The sequence below is a fragment of the Platalea leucorodia genome (assembly GCF_965183815.1).
Source record: "Platalea leucorodia genome assembly, chromosome: 4".
Taxonomy (NCBI): domain Eukaryota; kingdom Metazoa; phylum Chordata; class Aves; order Pelecaniformes; family Threskiornithidae; genus Platalea; species Platalea leucorodia.
Window position 1 is genome coordinate 57,867,992 of NC_138826.1, and position 19,146 is coordinate 57,887,137.

At 43.6% G+C, this 19,146-nt stretch overlaps 1 protein-coding gene across 1 annotated transcript in view; it reads right to left on the bottom strand.

Moving 5' to 3' along the window:
- The window catches only part of PTPRO (protein tyrosine phosphatase receptor type O), a gene marked incomplete at both ends in the record, with an annotated part of 153,292 nt that extends 135,622 nt beyond the window's left edge, over nucleotides 1–17,670 (bottom strand). The window contains one exon of the mRNA XM_082309733.1: nucleotides 17,455–17,670. Coding sequence (XP_082165859.1) covers nucleotides 17,455–17,670 — 216 coding nt within the window. The remainder of the gene's footprint in view (nucleotides 1–17,454) is intronic.
- Nucleotides 17,671–19,146: the final 1,476 nt, after the last annotated feature.

Below are 19,146 nucleotides of genomic sequence, written 5' to 3' on the forward strand. Positions count from 1 at the left end.
GAATTCCTTGTTTTGCCTTGCTTGCATGTGCGGCTTTTGCTTTACCTATTAAACTGTCTTTATCTCAACCCATGAGTTTTCTCACTTTTACCTTTCTGATTCTCTCCCCCACCCCACCGGGGGGGAGTGAGAGAGTGGCTGTGTGGTGCTTAGTTGCTGGCTGGGGTTAAACCACAACTCCCTGCTTCACCTCTGCGGCTCAGCCCCTCTCTGCTGCTTCGTGACCCACCTGCCATTCAACACTCTTCCAGAGCCACCAGTCCAGCTGCACCACCTGCTCAGGAGCCCCACACACCAGCAAAGCCACACAGTTGTGCTGTTAGTGGGACACCTCTCTTGAAGGGGTCCCACACCATCCCCAGCTCCAGCTTACAGTTGTCATTCAATTCCTTTTATAACAGAGCCTGCACCTAGCCACCAGCTTTCCATCCATGGATTGGAGACCTCCAATGAAACTCTTTGAAGATAACCTTCACAAAACATGCTTTTGTGGTTTTAGTTCATTATTTTTTTGCTTTTACAAACTGATGGAGTGACTGGTTTTCTAGCAAAAACTATAGAACTTAAAACAGTGATATTAAAAAGCAAGGTCATATAGCTTCCAGAGAAAGCGTTCATGTTTGCTAATAATGTGACCAATTAAATCCCAATATGTTGTATGGGAGCACCACTGTTGTTAGTAATTGTGGGTTTAGAACTTAGGGAGGGCCTTGGTATAAATCACATAGCCATAGCAATAGTCCTGGAAAATCTATTTTATGGGCCATCAACCTGTCCTGGTGTAGAGGAGGAGCAATTTATCTACCAGAAAGCTTGGAGTATGATTAATGGAAGGAATATATGTAACTCAGACAGACAAAAGTACCCAAACAAACTTGCATTAAATACTTTCCAAGAAAAGGTGAAGGGAGGAGGGGGAGAACAAAAATCAATTTTAAGCTCTTCACAAAGGCTTTGGAGCCCCCATCCTTCTAAGATTACAGTACAATATTTTTAAGACAAACAACCACATATTTTTAAGGGAGGCAGAATTTTTAGTTTGGGAAAAAAAGTTGATCTATTTATATTTTACAGTAGTGTATCTACATCAAGGGTCTGCTATGTGTTGATTTTGTGAAGGTATCCCAGGGCCAGCTGGTGGTGGTATACGGCCAACTGGTGGTGATATGCTGCCCAAAGAGGTTGTGGAGATACATGTTTACAGATATTCAAAAGCTGTCTGCACACAGTCCTGGGCAACAGGCTCTAGGTGGCCCTGCTTGAGCTGGGGTGTTGGACCAGGTGACCTCCAGAGGTCCCTTCCAACCTCAACCTTTTTGTGATTCTATGAACTGTAACCAGGACAAGGTTATGAAATCCTAGCACAGTTACAGCCAGCTGAGCTGAAAGTCATAGGGACTGATGTTGATTTTAGCTACATTTGGTTTAAAAAAAAAAAAAAAAAAAAAAAAAGGCAGTGTAACACGATTGCTTTAGATGAAGTTCATTTGAATTCACAGTGTAGGTGACTAAGCACAGTAATTGGCCTTTTTTTTCCCTGAGATATATGATCTCTATTTGAATAGCAGCTATTTTCACTAAAATAGTCTTTTCATGTAATCATAGTCTTTTTGTGACTATTTAGCATTCCACTGGAAGTTAACTATTGAGCTGGGCTAAATGGCTGCAAATGGTGTGTGCAAAGAAGCCTTTTCTTCGACTGTTATAAAATGCAATCCAAGATGTTTACTGGAGAACTACAACTTCACATAGAAGTGAAAAGCAAAATACTTCAGAAATGAGGTTACACAGTTTAGGTGAGGAGGGTGTGTTAGAGACTGGGTGTGAGCCCAAGGGACTTGAGCAGGGTTAAGTGTGCGTGAAAGAGAATCAGGGCTGAGCATGGCAGGAGGAGATGACAGGTGAAACAGAAGGGGAAGAAGTGGGCCGTAGGGGAAAGAGGATGAGGAAACAATAGCGAGGGGACAAACACTAGAAAGGATAAATGCAAGAAATGGCCTAGTATTTTATTCTTTGAAAAATATGGGTCTCAGACAATTGTAACTATTGGCAAATACCTGCAAATGGTTGTTACTGAGTTTTCCTTGCCTGACTGTCCCTGCCTCCACTTTTCTTTTATTTAAAGAGGGTTGAAAGCTCAGGATTGAAATGTTCCTTCTGGAGAATGGAAATACTTGCTGGGAAGCTTTTTAGGCTTCTCTATCATAGCAAGAACTACAAAATATTTTTTGTCAGTCAATCCAAATGATTATTTTGCCTCTCAAACATTCAGAATACCCAACCTCCACAATATTTTTTGCACAGCATTAATAAATAAAACATCCACACACTCTGCCCATTACTGTAAAAAAAAAAAAAAATCATCTAGTATTTAATTCATGAGGGAAAGGAAAAGATTCTTTGTCTTTGCACTTTCCTAGGAATTTCTTCCAACTCTCCGACAAGATGCTGCTTCAGAGGTGCTCCTCCTCTCCCCCTCAAGTACTGAGCCTACAGTTCACAAACTGAAAACCAGATTAGCCTGCAGCTTATCCATGGATAAGCTCCCCACCAGCATTTTAGGTACGAGTCAGCACTCTGTTATGACAATGTGATAGTGTGAATGGCAGCGTAAGCCCCCAGAAAACATCGGAGCTGAGGTACCATAGCAATCCCTCTGTGACTTGTACCAGTTGTGTATCAGAGAGGGATGCACTAGCACAATCCAGTTGCTCCATAGAGGAGGACACAGTTTCTGCTTCCTCCCTTTCAGGATACAAATGACCTCAAAGAGAAAGGACCAGCTGAAAGCATGGTGCTGCTTTCTTCTCTCCAGCCAGCAAAGCTGCCTTTCTCTGAAAACAGGAAGAGACAGCACTCTTTTCCAGCACAGAGCTGCAGGGATGGAGGAGCACCATTAGCATGGCAATGTTAGCAAGCCTGCCTCCATGAGCCTCGGCACAACTCACAGGCAGGCAAGGCTGGGATGTAAGAGCAGATGGATCCTCCCCAACACCCGGGCAGGTCCCTGCCACCACCTTCATCTGCTCTGCCACAAAGCCACCCTTGCGCTGCAGCTGTACATGCTACCAGTCAACATCAATGGGCATCTCCTGACATATTATGGGGGGAGCTACAAAGCCAGGTGAGTTATTCTGCCCTCTCTTCTCCTCCTACCTGAACTGTTGCAGTAGGGACAGGAACACTAGCAGGTCGAGTCCCGCAGGAACTGCTTCTGGTCTCCCAGTGAGACTGGGATGGCTGAAGGGGTGGGGGAACAACCCAGGGCCCATTACACCACCGTCATCCTCTGTTTCCACAGTCCCCATGCTACAGGCTACCAAAATCTGACTGCTCCCATAGAAAAATGCATCCACAGAGATTCCTCCATCACTGTCACAAAACTGATTTTTTTTTTTTTTAATTAAAAACCATATTTGTTTAATCCCTTGCAGTCAGAATAGCAATATTTAAATTTAGAGTTGGTGCTGGTCAGGGGATGCAAACATTCAGGGAGTATCTTTATCTTGCCTCTCACCAGAAATGATCTGTAGTTTGATCTGACTGGTTACTTTGACATAGCTCCTTTAACCATAACATCTTTCCATTCCTCTAACAGCAGAGATTTAGCATTTCAGGCTAGAGTACATATGTTGGATAAGAACATAATCCTCAGCTCTGGGCATAGGAGTTCATGGTAAGAGGATGGCTCTGCATACAAATTGAAAGCACTGAGATGCAGAAAATAAAAATACACTAAACCCTAATATGCATATCATGAAGGCCTTCTGGCATCAGAAGAAATCATCAGTTATTTAATCTGACATCTTTAGAAACAGAGGAACTAGAGGGAAAAAAAGGAGAGAGAGAGAGAGAGAGAGAGAGAAAGGAAAAAAAAATGGATATGACCTTTAACCCAACACTCCAAGTAAAGACTTTGGATAAATACTTGCAGAGAAGGAATATGCCAATATGTAAAGAGGAAAAGAGATAAATGAGACTAGACCATTTCAGCAGAGAAAAATCCCAGCACCCCCATTCTACAGCCATTTCTGACAGCACAGAGATGGATTTATCAGAGGGCAGAAGGGAACACGCCCCTTCCCCTCTATCAGCCTTCTTATTGTAGCACGTGCATTCCTGCGTGCAGGATGCAGACACGTCTCTGCAGCCCATCTGCTTCCCTTCATTCAGGTTGGGGCTCATGTCCTAATGCAAAAAGACTTTTTGTTATCATTGCAAAAATTCACAGTGGGCATCCAGCAATTACTAGCCATCCATCACATAGTACTGTAGGAACAGGGGGTAGCATTTCTGGACAAAAACATAAATGATCAATCCCAGGCATCATCTGACACCACTAGACTTTGTTCTTTAAACTTGTAAAAGACACAAAGAAATGACGCACTCTGGAAAACCAGAGTATATGTGAAACTCCTGTATCCACATGACATGCAACTGTCAAGACAATCCCTGTTTTAATAATCTATAAGCCTTCCAAATTATTAATATCAACTGAAATCGTGCATTTAAATTGCACTGCAGGCCAGGGGCTCTGTGGCAGAGCCATTTCAGTCTGGAGCCCTTTCCCACATGCCCTGCAGCTCTGCTGGGCACAGCAGCATGTGAAGCGGATCTCAAGGTCTCCTCCTTCACACCACCCTCCCCGTGCAGTGGAGGCCAGAGAGTCTAGCATAGCTAAATCTAGCTTTGAAAAGAGTTGGGATTAGAGAACAGAACTTTCTGAACCCACAGTCTGAGCACAGCTGATCTGCCCTAGGCCATGCATGACATCTCGAAATCCCTTCTATCCGTTTCTTTTATGCTAAATATAAAGAAGTGCAGAGGTTTTTCCTTTTTCTATAAACTTGTCTGGTTCTGTGCAAGCTCTGTTCTCGAGGATATCTTCACACTCTCTGCCGACACCTTTCACTTCACAAGTGGTAAGCACATTCCGCAAAATAGTCTTTCTTTCCTCCCAAAATAAATTAAATCTGGCATTGTAGGGTCTTCAGGGAAAAAGCATCATGTTGCTTCTCTAACAGATGACATTATGAGATTTTTTTTTTTATTACTATTATTTTTGGAACTGTAAGAGATGCTTTTGTGTTATTCTCTGGAAGATCTGACTTTTTAAGGCTATAAGCAGAAGGCTCTTTTATGGTGAAATTGTTTGGAAATCAGGATTCATGGAACAGAACTGGAAGAAGTAAGGGCCGTAGACCAACAACAATCTTAGGGACTTTTTAAACTTGGAGAGGAGGTGTTTTTGTTTGGGTTTTGGGGTTTTTTTTGTGGGGCTTTTTCTTTGGTTTGAGGGGTATTTTTTATTATTCTGTATCCTGTAGTTAAAAAAAAAAAAAAAAAGAAATCTGTATTCTAGCATGGACAAGTAAACATCTGAAAGTATGAGCTAACATAATTTCAAAAAAACTAATGAATCACCAAACTCATCCTCCCCTCCAACATTATAAATCTTTAGTAATAAAATGCTAGTATGATGCAGAGTCAGGCAGCAGAAGCTGTAATCACAGTCCAAAGTAACTGTTCCTTTGGAGCTCATTAAGTGTATCGAGTCCCTGTAATCTTCTATTGATTTTAGGAGAAGCGGTTCAGTTATCAATACAAAAAAGAATACAGGAAATTTCCAGAAAGGATTCCACATATTCCCTTGAGACATGTATTTCTCCACCTTGATTCTTACAAGTTTCTCTAACTGGATGCAGTGATGACCGATTCCTCCGCTCCAGCACTGAGCCAGCCAGGACAGAGGCCAGCCCTGCCCCAACAGCCTTTAATTCACATTGCTCTCAAGTACCCCCGCAGCAAAGCTTTAATGGTTTCCTGCATGCATAAGACCTAAGCTTGTAAAATATATGAAGATATGGTTCTCCTTCCAGAAGTGTAAGTCAGAAAGGGGGGGGCAGGGGGGAAATCTCAATCAAAAAGCCTTCTTGAGAAACGTGAACCTGTGAAATGAATGTGCAGTGATAGCAGATACCTGCCTGACTCTGCAGAAAGTTTAAGTGATAATTAAGGCACATTCTAAGAAAGGCAGCTCTAAGAATTTTATCCTTGATGTTATATTTAAAGCTTAAGCTCCAAGGAGCTGGTGAGTGCAAGAAAACCAGCAGACTTCAGCAAAAATCATGTGAGTGTAACCCAGAATTTTAAATTCTACAAAGAAAGATAGCCTAAATTTATTTTTTTAAATTAATTTCAGGGAAGAAAAAAAAAAAAAGTCAGGTTAATAAGAGAGTTTCAAGCTTTTTTGAGTCTCAATTCATAATTTTTAAAAATGTTTAATTGGCTGTCATTCCTTTCCTGCAGGGTCCTAAGAGGTTGTCCAGAGAGGTGGTGGAATCTCCATCCTCACAGATACTCAAAACTCATCCAGACATGCCTCTTAGCCCCCAACCTACTTGGCCCTGCTTTGAGCTGAGGCTCAGCCCAGATGGTCTCCAGATGTCCCTTCCAGCCTAAATTACTGTATAAGTCTAAACAGTTACGTGTTTCGCTGTATCCTCAGAGGTGTGCAGAGTCCCTGCTCTATACTACAGCATTTCCCATTTTGTTGACAACCAGGGGACAATTCTGAATGGCTTGCTTTCTCCACTGGCCTGTTGCAGTCTCTTGCTCCCCCCTTTCCCCACGTGCCGCAATTGGGAAGCGTGTCCTGTACACCCTCCCAGCTATGCGGTGGAGTGAGGAACATCAGCATTAATATCAGCCTAAAGCCAGCTAGAAGGATAAAGGAGAAGATATCTATGATAGTCCAAAACGTGGGCAGCAAAACATGAAGCTGTCCAGGGATATCCAACCAAACCACATCCAGCTTGTAACACCGTTGTGACTTTTGCTTCACCATTTTTGAAGAGAATCATTCCTTGCTTTTGACTTGCAGCCTTATCGCTGCATCTATGCAGCAGCCCTTGGCTTTCCTTGCTCTCGACAGCATAGCTTGCTGTGAGCCCAGCTCTGCTGTGTTGTTGAACTTCAACGTAATATGTTATTACACTGGGAAATAAGCATGAGAAAATTTGATCCTTTCTTTCTAAGCACCATATGAGACCCATACACTTTATGGGACAGCAGAAAAATGCAGAGATGGTAAACTATCACTTAGAAAACCAAATCATATTATTCTAACCATTTCAATGGCAAGATTGATTCTTCCAGTTAAAACTAATGCTAATTCAGGTATCCACTAGCTTTCATACGCTTTAATCATATAACCAGCACTCATATGGGCAACAAATCCCTACCTCCAGGAAAAAAAAAAAAAAAAAAAAAAAAAAATCTTTCAGATAAAAATAAAAATACCCTGATAAGTAGATGAGTTTCCCCAAAGTACATATTGACAATGACCAGTTGATCTTATACAACCATTACAAGATACCATGACTAAAAGCCAATCTCCAAACAGGTCACGTCTTTAATAAAGGTTAGCTACAGAAAGAAAAGGGATGCAGAAATAACCATGTACATAACTGGAACAGATGAAGCCTGCAAGATATGCTCTGGCACGTTCCAAAATGCTTCTGTTTCTTTTTCCATTTTATCTCCTAACCTCATAATGTTCACAAACATATTTTAATTGTGTATGAAATAATGTCACCTGCAACTATTCCAGTCACACCAGTCCTTCTGGTGAGGTCATAGGGAAGGCATTCTGGCTCTGCTCCAAGCCAAATGCTCATGCACCATATAACAGACATTCCAGAATTTGTTTCCTCCACCTTGACACTTATCGATACCCTGACTTGCTACTGTCCATCACCTGGTGTAGTAATGCCTACCAGGAAAAACTGGTATCTGATATCTAGGCTGTTAGGCCACCGCATAAAAACCCCTTTGTCCCAGCATCAAGCATGATGTCTGCCACAGCCAACTGGTCTCTGGCATGTTGCTTTGCAAAAAGGCTCCTGCAAAGTTCAGATCATTGATAACAAAATAGTAAATGGAAAGACTAAATATCTTCTTTTTAAAGAATATTTACAATATGCAGCAGGTATGGATACAGTTCCCATTTAAAGCCATTGCGAAGCGCTGTAGTCAAAGGGCCAAAACTTCTTCTTTCCTTGCTGCTGTTGTTAACTTCTTTTGACTATTCACCCCTCTACTTCTCAAGTTTTAAACCAAACGGAAACATGTTCATGCAGAAACAGAGCTTAAGTAATCTCCACAATTGCTCTGTGTGTACATCTAAGAGCACATCCAGTTTTCTCTTCTTCATGGAAGGAATTCAGAGGATTTGACTCCACCATGAGTTCCTCCAAGCAAGAGCAGCTCTGCTATTCAATATGTAACTTGGAATCATTGCCAGCGCTTAATTTGGTTGTGCATTTGCCCTTTAGAGAAAAATTATTTTCCAGACTCCTGTCTTAAATTACTTCTCAAATTCTGGTTCCTTTCTACATTTCAGGTAAGCATGTGAATATATTTTGAACTGGTATTTCCACTTGTGTGATCACAGATATGCAACTCTACTGTTCCGTAGTGAACTGGAACAGTGTAAGTGAAAGAGCCTAGGAAATAATGACTGTGCTCAGATCACACCTGAGCGGAGCAGGATGAGAGTTCATGTTCTGAAATTCAAAGGCCCCACACTGCCATTGGGTTTTGGTATGGCTTTTGACTCAGCTAGCCTATTAAAGAAGCAGGGACCAGCTGTACTGTTCAGATCCATATACAAATAAGTATCTGGTATTAATGTAGAATTTGGCTTCCATCCATCCACGTATCTGTGTTAATGCTGTAATGCCAGCAAAAGTAGCTATAGGTTGAAACATACTTAAATCCAAACTCTTATTTGAACAGTCCCTGAAATATGCAGAGGAAGAGAAAGAGGAGACTGATGGCTCTGCCTGGAGAAACCCACCCTATTTTTCGCCTAGCCTTAGTTACATAAATTAAGTTTCCTGCAAAGAAGTTCCTCTTGTAAGAGCAGAAGCATTCAAGCGTACTCCTACTACACTGGCTCCAGCAGTGGATTACAACACACCAATTCTTGCCAATACCACTACTCCCTAAGCAAGAGAACTGCTCAAGATTTATCCAATTCAGAGTTTCTTTCAGCTATCAGACCCTCAGATTCCAAAAAACAAAAGCATCCCATGGCTTCCAGTTTGCACTACCAACACTGCAGCAAGCCCAAGGTCACCAGCACATCACAGTTAGCTCTGTGCTGCACGTCAAACTTCACAGCATCACCCGGCTGAGATTGTAGGTCTTCCCGCTACAGCTTGATCCAAAGCCCATTTAAAGCAACATAAAGACTTCCATTGACTTCGTTTGGACTTTGGACCCGTTCCCAGAAGCACAGTAGACTCTCTGATATATCCCAGCATCCTAAGAATTAGAGGCAACCCGTCAGTTCTGGTTTCAGCTAAGAGAGGTCGATGTTTCACATAAACAACAGGTGAGATGACAAAATTATTAGGCTTATTCATGGAGTGCCTCCATTTCAGTTAAATGCTGGTGACGTCATATGGTATCACCATTCTGTAGTTTTCATGCTTTCCCCACAATGCTGCTGAGGAAACCTGACGGGGCTTCAGAGCCTACGGAGTCTTGAGTTAGTTTTTAAAAAAAATTTAAAAATAAAAAAGCATTTTTGGTTGAACACATTTTTTTGTAACCTACTGAGAAGTAATTTTATACCAGAAATCATTTTGAAATACACTTAAGTATTCACTATGTATTCATTTATCTTTCAGAAAATGTCATAATTTTTCTTGTTGTATTTAATAACTGCTAGTTAACTATGTAAAATCCCATCCCATCTGCTTATTCCTTCACACAGTGAAATTAGAGGGCTTGATTCTACAGTCATTACTCACAGAGGGAGAGGCATTGATTTAATGGACTTCCCTGAAAAAGGATTACAGTATAGGACCCTCTGATATTGATTTTGTGACATCATAATCTTTTCCTCAGAAGCAGACACTGATGACTCAAGATAATATCAGTGCAAGATTAGGCAGAGGCAGCCAAGTTAGAGAAAGAAAACTATTAAAAAACAAACCTCCTAATTTACAGTAAGCAGACTGCAATAAAATATTAGCTATGCTCTCTGTTGTGAATAAAAGTTATCTTTAAAAAAAAAATAAAATATCTGAGTGATGTTTCTCTCTTTCATCTCTTGCCCTGCTTACAGTTACTTTCATGAAACTATTGTGAGCTAGAGCACTTTTTGTAGGTTAATGGGTTCTCTTTGAAGGGATTAAAGTCACATTGATTATTAATTATTTTTTGATGTTTTAAACGGATGTAAATGTCCAGAAGCTCTGATGAGCAACATCCTGTAGCAATCAATACCAAATAAAAACAAAAGAAGCAAACAACAACAAGAAAAAAAGCCCCTCAATCAGCTCCTGGGGGAAGCAATTGTGACTTGTTTCTGTTTGGAAGGTATACCACCCCTTGGAGAATACCAGCAACTGGCATATATGATAATCATCTCTCAGTTATCTAGAGCATCCTTATTTTGATGTGTCTGTCTTTCAGACTTCAGGCAGAGTCTGCAGATATTTTGCATACAGAACAAAGCTAGGCACAGCAGCGCTAAGCAAATAATAAATAAATTCATTTAATTGCTGTCGGAAAATGTTCATTTTTTTTCTTAAATCTGCCTTGCAGTACTTTGGGAAAACACTAATTAGTGTTCTTTCTGTGGAATTTTTTCCACCAATTCTCTCTACTGTTATCCACCATATTTTAATAGAATATTGAGGGGGTTTTTTTGTTTGTTTCTTTTCTTACTCGAGTTTAAAATTTCTGTGCTGTTTGTAAGCAGAATGAGAACTAGACCCTTCCTCCTCATTTGATAGGTCAATGAGGAGTAAAGACTTTCCATGTTAAAATGACTTCCATATGAACAATGAGGAAATGATCCTGAAAAGCTGCGGTGCAGATAACAGACACGTGCCAAACAGCAGATTATACAAAGATAACAAGGCAATTGGACAGTCTGTGGTCTGCTCTGGGGACTCCTCTCGCCTTGAAGAGCAGCTCCTGCTTGGTTGATTCTAGGGATGTGTCAAGGAAATTATTGAAAGCTCTTAAAATTGAAGGAGTTGCTGATCTGATTGACAACTTAGAGCCTGGGACCTACCTCCCTTATCCCAAAGACTGGGCCTTTCCATTAGATAGAAGTCAACATAACTAAATTGGGAACCTACAGGTTTATAGCACACAAAGAAGCTACTGTTGTTCAAACTCTTCTGACACAACTAGAAGACCCATGTCTCAACCTCCTAAAGAGCACTGAGGCCCAATCATTTCAAAATCACAGCTGTTAGACTGACAGGCAACATTATCTGTTTTTCCCAAAGTACTTAAAGGAATTTAGGATTTTTATCCTCCAGGAGGTTCATATCTGCCAAACAGCTACCTCACATTAAATCTCTTGTGACACAGAAGAGCACAGAGTTGTTGACTTCTGTTATCTCCATTCAGGTCCTCTGAAGTGCTCAATCCCTGTACTTAAATGTCCCACTTGAATTTTTCCATCCCCAACATTATGTTTTCTATCCATTCACAGTGCCTATCCCACATATTCTCATGTCCATGCTGCCACCTCAAGACCAGCATACTGAAAGCCAAGTGTATTAATTCCCTTAAAAACCTGTCTCCGGGTAGCTCTCTTCCCTGTTACTATCAGCTGTGTCACGAACTTTCCCATCACCAATGCTTACGGTAAAGCTTTTCTTCTCTAAATACACACATAGAACAGAAGAGAAAATGCAAAGATAACCATAGTAATTTGAGCACAGCACATACTACTTTTGCTCTGGTACAATGTGCTATCTTTATGGCGAGCCAGACATGATGCATATCATTTTATTTCTGGAACTTCTTCATTTAAAAGCCACTGTAATTTCCTAGCATAAGAATGAAGGAGTTCCAGAAATGAAATGCATCACATTTGGCTTACCGTAAAGACAGCAGACTTCTTCCTTAGGAGTTGCTCCCTTCACTGGCCGTATTCATTCTAGATTACATAGTGCTATGAAAAGCAAGGTAACCTTTCTGTTTCAAGTATCTCCTGTTCTCTATTCATCTGTTATACGTTGCGCACATGGCAGCTAGTATGTGTTGCCACATTTCTTTCATAAAGATTTTCCTCTTTTCAACTATACATTGATAGAAGCTTAGTAAAAACAAAGTTATAATAGCTTTTGTGTGCAGAACACACTTAATAATCCATTCTCTTCATTTTCTTAGCAGACTCCTAGGTACTAAACTCTGTGTAAAGATTTTCATTTTAAAATATTTTAATATTTATCAAAGTCTTATTTTTCCTTTGCATTGCAACCAAATACATTTTGCTACAAGAATAGAATATTTAAAATCTTGAGTAACAAAAATGTAATCACTAATTTACTAGAAGATAAGAGTGCTCAGGATAACAAAAATGATACATATTTCTCCAATGGAAAAGGCAAATAACTTTAAAGAACACTTAAAATCAAAGTTAACTACGAGCCTTTTAATTTGTTCAGCAAACAGACCTGTTTTCAAAGCTTTATTTTTTGACATTTATTGTCCTGACCCATATGCCTAAGTAAAAAAAGCTCTCTTCTCCTGAGCTGAGACTGTCTAGTAAAATAAGTCTCAAGATGGATTTACGCAAGACTTTGTTCAGTTTAACATTCATTCTGAAGCTCTGTAAGGTCATTTCATGATCTGCCCAGATTGCTCTGTGTGGTGACATCAGAAATGCAGAGATTAGCGGGCTTCTCAAGTTCAGTCAGCATACCGTCTATGAGCCCTTTAATGAATTGCCACAGGATCGGCACAGGTAAGCCTTTATTCAGCATGATCCCTGTCTTAACCCAAATGAGGGATCACCCCTGAGCACAGCTTCTGACTGAGGTGACACAACCTAGAAATTGCCTTGTTGACCTCATGCAGTTTGAGTCTGAGGCTCATAACTCCTCCAGGGATGAAAGATGTTTTCTCAGTGGTCCACTATCATTTCACCACAATGAAATCAGAAGTTTGCCAAAGAGTAATAGCAGACTCTTATTCCACTGGCAGAGAGGGTTTTGCAAGTGCCTACTACAGCTCCGTAAACATGAATCGGCATCCAAGCATCCTCTTCATTAGCTTTGCCCTCTAGAATCACCCTGGTCTAGAAATAATCCATGAAAGTAACGAAATGAGAGAGAACATGACTTGTAGAAGTTTTGGGCTAAGGATGACCATTCATAATAAACTTCTTAAAGAAGAAAAGGGTATGCTTTTGCTGGGAGGATGCTTCTCTCTCCCACATAGCCTGGATAGTCTCAGACTAGTGGTAGGCAGAAAAGTTCAGACTGTTGTACCTCAGTAGCTCCTCTGAGTCTGTCCCATCATGAGGAAACCTTACATTAGTTTTGCAAACAAAAATGAACTGGTAAGATACTGGGTTCTTTTTATTTTGATACTAGTAGGACGTGGTCATGAGGAAAACAAACTCGTTTTCTCAATCAGAACTTCAGCCAGCATCTCTCTAGGAGAGAAGAGATGCTAAAAGGACTCTATACCAAAATTCACATTAAGTATCCTTTTTTTTTTTTTTCCAGCCAGGAGGAAACAGTGGTGAAGCCCTGGGGGTCTCAGCTGTGAAATCAGCCTTTCTCTTAAAAAGGTTTCTCCCACAGAAAGAGGCAGTGTCCTGATGGTACGGCTTTTACTTCAGATTCTTAACAACAGATGCAAATATTCTTGAAAATTACACCAATAGAAACACATTTCCTTTCTTGGGTATGGTTGTGCTGAGTAAAGTTTTACAGAATCTAAATCTCTTTGAATGCCTTGGTCCATGTAAACCTGAATTTAGACTTCACCATGACACCAAACTCCATCAACTGCTGTAGTAGCGGACAAAAGTCTACCCTGCTAGACATAAAAAAAGTTGTCCTTGCTAAGAGAAAGAAAGAGGGTATTGCTGCTTTATATGCAGAGCCTGAAGAGCATATATAAGACTGATATACAAAGACCTCAGTCTCCTGGAAATGAGAGATGCATTTTTTTATTTGTATTTGTAGCCAATTTTCCTGAAGAGCATCATCCCTCCTATTTAGTCCATACATGGAACTACTGTGACAACCAGTTTTCTCATTGTTTTCCTACTAAGAGCATTGGTTAGACCCTCTTGGAGGTTTAACAGATTGTAAATGATGTCCCAAAATCAGTTTTGGCATGTTTAAGATGCTTTTGTCCTCTACTTAAGCTCTACCTTGTCCCACACAAATAATAAAGCAAGGAAACAAAATCACCCAGGTGCAAGCTGCTAACAGCATGGGACACCTAACATATCGGTCACATAATCCAGGGCAGAACTTCAACTGGTCGAAGCTCAGCGTAGACATGACTAAGGGAAGGTTGCTGGATTGCAGTTAGAAAATCTGGGAAAGATACCATCAGCCACTGGGATCAGGGAACGTGTCTACTTTTTATTGTTCTTTATTTAGCTGAAGTACAGCTTTTTCTTTCAGCTGTGATCAGCCATGCCTTTGCCGCACCAAAATGAGGCAACTACAAAGCAAGCCGCTTTGACTATGCCTTCCAGCCATTCAGACTGAAACACCAGAGAACGCAGACCCCTTGCAAAATGGCAATATATTAGTAAGAGATTCCTACAGCAGCATGGTTGGAGGCTTTTCTCTGAAGCAAGACACAGCCCTGTTCCTCTCCCAAGTACTGTAAATCCATATTAATATCTGAGCTCACACACAATGCCTTTCTTCTGCTAGTTTCTAAACTAGCCATCACATAAGAAACCACTGAAGAAAGAGAATGATAAAGGTTCAAGATCACATTGCTGTATTGCCAAAAAAAGATTATGGTATTACCCTGGAGCACAGAAAGCATTCACATCGCACTGTGAAAGAAGCGACTAAATATTGCTAGCCCATGGGCAACAATATCAGGCACATAACATGCAGTGGGCAATATCCCTGTTTGATCTCCTTTTGTCACTGACCGTACCAGCAACCTCAGACAACGTCAGGAGTTGGAACAAGTTGGCACTATTAATTTACACCATGAAATATGACAATTGGAAGAGAAGAGAAAATGTGCTTTGAGCAGTTTTATCAGAGTGCAACGTCTGCTGATGATTGTACAAATTGCCAGATGGGCATCAAGGCCGCATCAAGTAGATACAGCTTAGCAAGTGACATGTGGGCTGCGAACGCTGAAACAGCAAGCACCCAGACATCAGTTTTCCCCGTCTTCAGATTCATCAGTTCAATGCTGCTGCTTTCTCAGTGAGATTAACTTTCAGGTGAAACATCAATTTAATAACTTGAGGCTGGATAATTTTAGTATTGCTTCAACAAGCTGGCAGAACTAAACAGCACAAAACTAGGGAAATGCCTTGTTTTGAAATTAGCTGTTTTCAGTTATTTGTCACTGCAAAAAATATGCAGACATCCAAGAAAACTCAGTGAATTTCAGGCTCAGGAAAATAGCCTTATTCCAGTGATCTGAAACAAGCGCTGCTCTTGCTTCCCCGACTTCTTTCCTGTAACCACATTTACTTTGAGCGTCCTCTGAAGTCTCAGTTCTGCTGGTATTGTAGTGTCTAATAATAACATACAAGATAGCTAATTACAGTAGACTTGCTATCCAACCAAAGTCATAATCCAGTCACACATGGTGTTACTGATGCACCTCTATCTTGAGCTACAGCTTTACCTTCTCTTTACACTACAAAATTCTGCTAATGCTCATCAGCTTTCCTTGTCATTCCAGTCCTGGGTTTGTCCGAGTTTTATCTGGCTCATCATCAGAAGTCATGGTTACTTTCCAATAGAATGAAAACCTGAGGCCTTGGCTACTGTCAAACCTTACCAAATTTCCTGAGATTTATTATTTATTTTACAAGTTTAAACTACCTATTTCCTGTCTTACTTTACCACAGTAATTTTTGTCACAGTAGTGCTAGGGAAAAAACAAAACAAAACAAAAAACCACAAAAAACCACCACAAAAAAACCACCACCACCAAATCACCTTGCTTTTTAAAAAAGACAGGATTCAGAGTAATATGAACTCTAGAATTGCAGGATAAAACAGCTACTTATAACTGTGTGCACTTTTATATTAGGGAACAAACTAGAACCTTCATCTTTCTGCTGGGCCATAACCTCCACAGTCTTACTTTCTTAAAAATGAAAATTAAAAAATAAAAAAATCACCAAATTCCAAGGAACAAAGTTTTGTCTGTATATTAACATTTTATCTTGCATAAATGTATGTTTCAGCAGTTATGAAAATAAGACAGCTGACAGTTGACTACTATATGTGAACAGATGCTGTGAAAGCTTCCCTTTAAATAGTTCTGTCAATGCAATGTCAATTTTAGAAGTGACACCACTGCTGTTCTAGGACATGATCCTGCAAACTCTAATTCACACAGAGAGTCCTGCTGATTTCCATAGAACATTTACATTTATAAGACTCTGAAAGGTCAGGTCCTTAGCTGCGGAGCTCTCCTTAACAGTGACTGACAAATATACAACAAAGTTTTTAGCAGTGCTGAACACTGCACTTTAGGGCAATGACATTTATAGTCAGTGGTATTCGCCTAGATGGTACATACATTTTCTTCTAGAAGTTACACGAAGCATATTAAATACACTCAAAAAACCATTAAAGGAGCGAAAGCATAAAGATAAAAAATGCCACGTGAAACCAAGCCTGCAGTATTAAGCAGAACTTTGAAAAATTAATCTGCCAAGAAGATCGGCTGAGCCTGAACACAGGACGGTACCGATCACAAAGCAACGTTAAATTCTGCCACGATAAAACCGACACCACACAGCACCCGCCCCTTTGTCAGCTCCATTTTCATAGCGGTTCCCTCGCGGGGGGTGCGCGAAGGAGAAGGGACACGGCGCGGGGGAAGGCGCCGCGGCGGGGTGCGCTCCCCCGCGGCCGGCGCCGCCGCCGGGCGGCGGCAGGGCCCGGGCCGGTGCTGAAGGACAGCGCGGCGCCCCCGCCGCGGCCCGGCCCCGCGGGGCAACGACCCCCCCAAAACGCCGCACAGACCCTCGCTCGGCACCCCGCTGGGAACCGGGTAACTTTGGAGGAGGCGGAGGATGGGAGGAAGCGCCGCCGCGGCTCCCCGGGGCTGCCGGCACTTTCGGAGGGGGTGCGGGAGCGAGGGCGCAGCTCGCCGCGGGGCACGGCGGAGCGGGCTGCCCGCCCGTCGGGTCGCGCACCGCGGGGCGGCACCGCCCGCCGCCCCCCAAATCCCCACGCAGATCCTGCCCGCGGGAGCACAAAGCGGGGACAGCCAGGGCTGAGCCTCTGCCTCCGCCGCCCCGCCGGAGAGGCGGAGCGGGCGCAGCCACCTGGCCCTGCCCGGGCGCCGCGGTCCCCCCGAGCCGCCGGGAAGGCACACAAAGGCGGCGCGGAGGGGGCTCGGTGCCCACGGGAGCGGCGGGGACCCGCACTCCTCCCCTTCCCCAGCACTTACCTTCAGCAACACAAAGAGCCAGAGGAGGCAGGAGCGGGCCCCCGGGCCCCCCCCCCGACGGCGGCCGGGCATCGGGGGGGACGGCGGCCGCGGCCCGCGGGGGCGGCCGGGCAGGGGAGGCTGCTGCTCCTCTGCCCCCTGGCCCCCCGCCTTTGCCCCTCGCCTCCCTCCGCTCGACTCCAAGCCGTGCCCGGCAATGGCGAATTGCGGCAGCATCAGGCGGCCGGCGGCGGCGCCGACCTCCCCGCCGAGCGGCGCATCCTGCCGCCCCCCGCCCCTTTTATTTGGGGTTTGCGGCGGGGAGGAGGAGGAGGAGAAAGAGGAGGAGGAAGGGGAGGCGGCGGCGGCAGCGGGGGGTGTCTCCCCTCCCCGGAGTTCGGGCGTCCGCGCCGCTCGCTGCACGGGAAGGGGTGGGCAGCGCCGCTCGCCGGCTCCGGGAGCGCCGGCTCCTCGGCGGGAGCGGCCCCAGCCCCCGGCGGCAGGCGAGGGCTGGGAGCCGGCAGCCGCCGCCCTCGCTCCCCCCGCGCCGCCCTGCCCTACCCCGCCCCCCCGGCTCTCCCGCTCCCGACAGCATCTCCTCCCCGCGGGCAGGAAAAGCGAGGCGGCAGGGAAAAGCGCATCTCCCCCCAGCACGCACAGCAGTCCCTCCCCAACGTCATTTTTCCTGCCTGCCTCCCTCCCCGGCGCGGTCCGGGGACAGACGTGCCGCCAGCACCCGGGGCGCGGGGCCCGGCCGGCGGAGCAGAGAAAGGACGGGGCCAGACCCTGCCCCGGGCAAGCCCGGCCCCGCAGGGGGCTTCGGCTTCTGCTCCTCAGCTGCGGCGCTGTTGGAGCTGCCGCTCCCGGGGCTGTAGCCGGTACCCAGATACCAGCAGCAGACACAGCGTTTGGAAACAACGCAGACTTCCTTACGGCTGTTCTCAGGAGGTAGGATAAAGTGTGTGGACAACTCTTCAGAAGTTCAAGGTACAGGTCTAAGCCTGCAAGGGGTGGAGAACAACTCATCCTGTCCCATGAGATACTCAGGGCCAGGGATTAGAGGGGCACATGAAGAAACCTGAGGCCGCATCCTCTACCGTGTCTTCCCACCCCCCAGTCCTGCGGTTTGATCAGGGCCGTCTCCAAACTTAAGGACAGGCAAGCCATTCATCTTTGCAAGAGTCTTGCTTAAGATGATGTGCCCGGGAAAAAAGGGGGGAGGGGGGAACCAAAACAAACGCCCAAAACACCTATATGTCCCCCCATTCGACCACTATGATGAAAATCTTTCCAAAATGAGAATCTGGTTTGTCACTGACCACACTCTCACTCACACCAGTATAAATTAGGGTGCATCCTTGGTGCAGCTGTCAGAGCTATAACCAATATCGATCCGAACAAGATAGAGTTCTAAGTGTAATAAGGCTGTGTCTGGGCCATGAAACTTCAGAGCAACTTTGGATCTAGGTGTGGTTCCATTGCTTCTAGTAATGGGCCACCACCTTGCTTTTCCTTAAAAAAACTAAAATAGTGGCTGAAAGTAGATTCAGCGTTTGTTTTCAAATTTTCTAAGTCATTTAGGCAAAATGAACTCCATTACATTCTTGTGGGAATGTCCTTTAAAGTGATCAGTTACGAAGTTGTTTTCTAACAGCATTACTAAATCAGACAATAATGAATCTGCATTTCAGAGCCCTGCTTAGCTTATCTGTG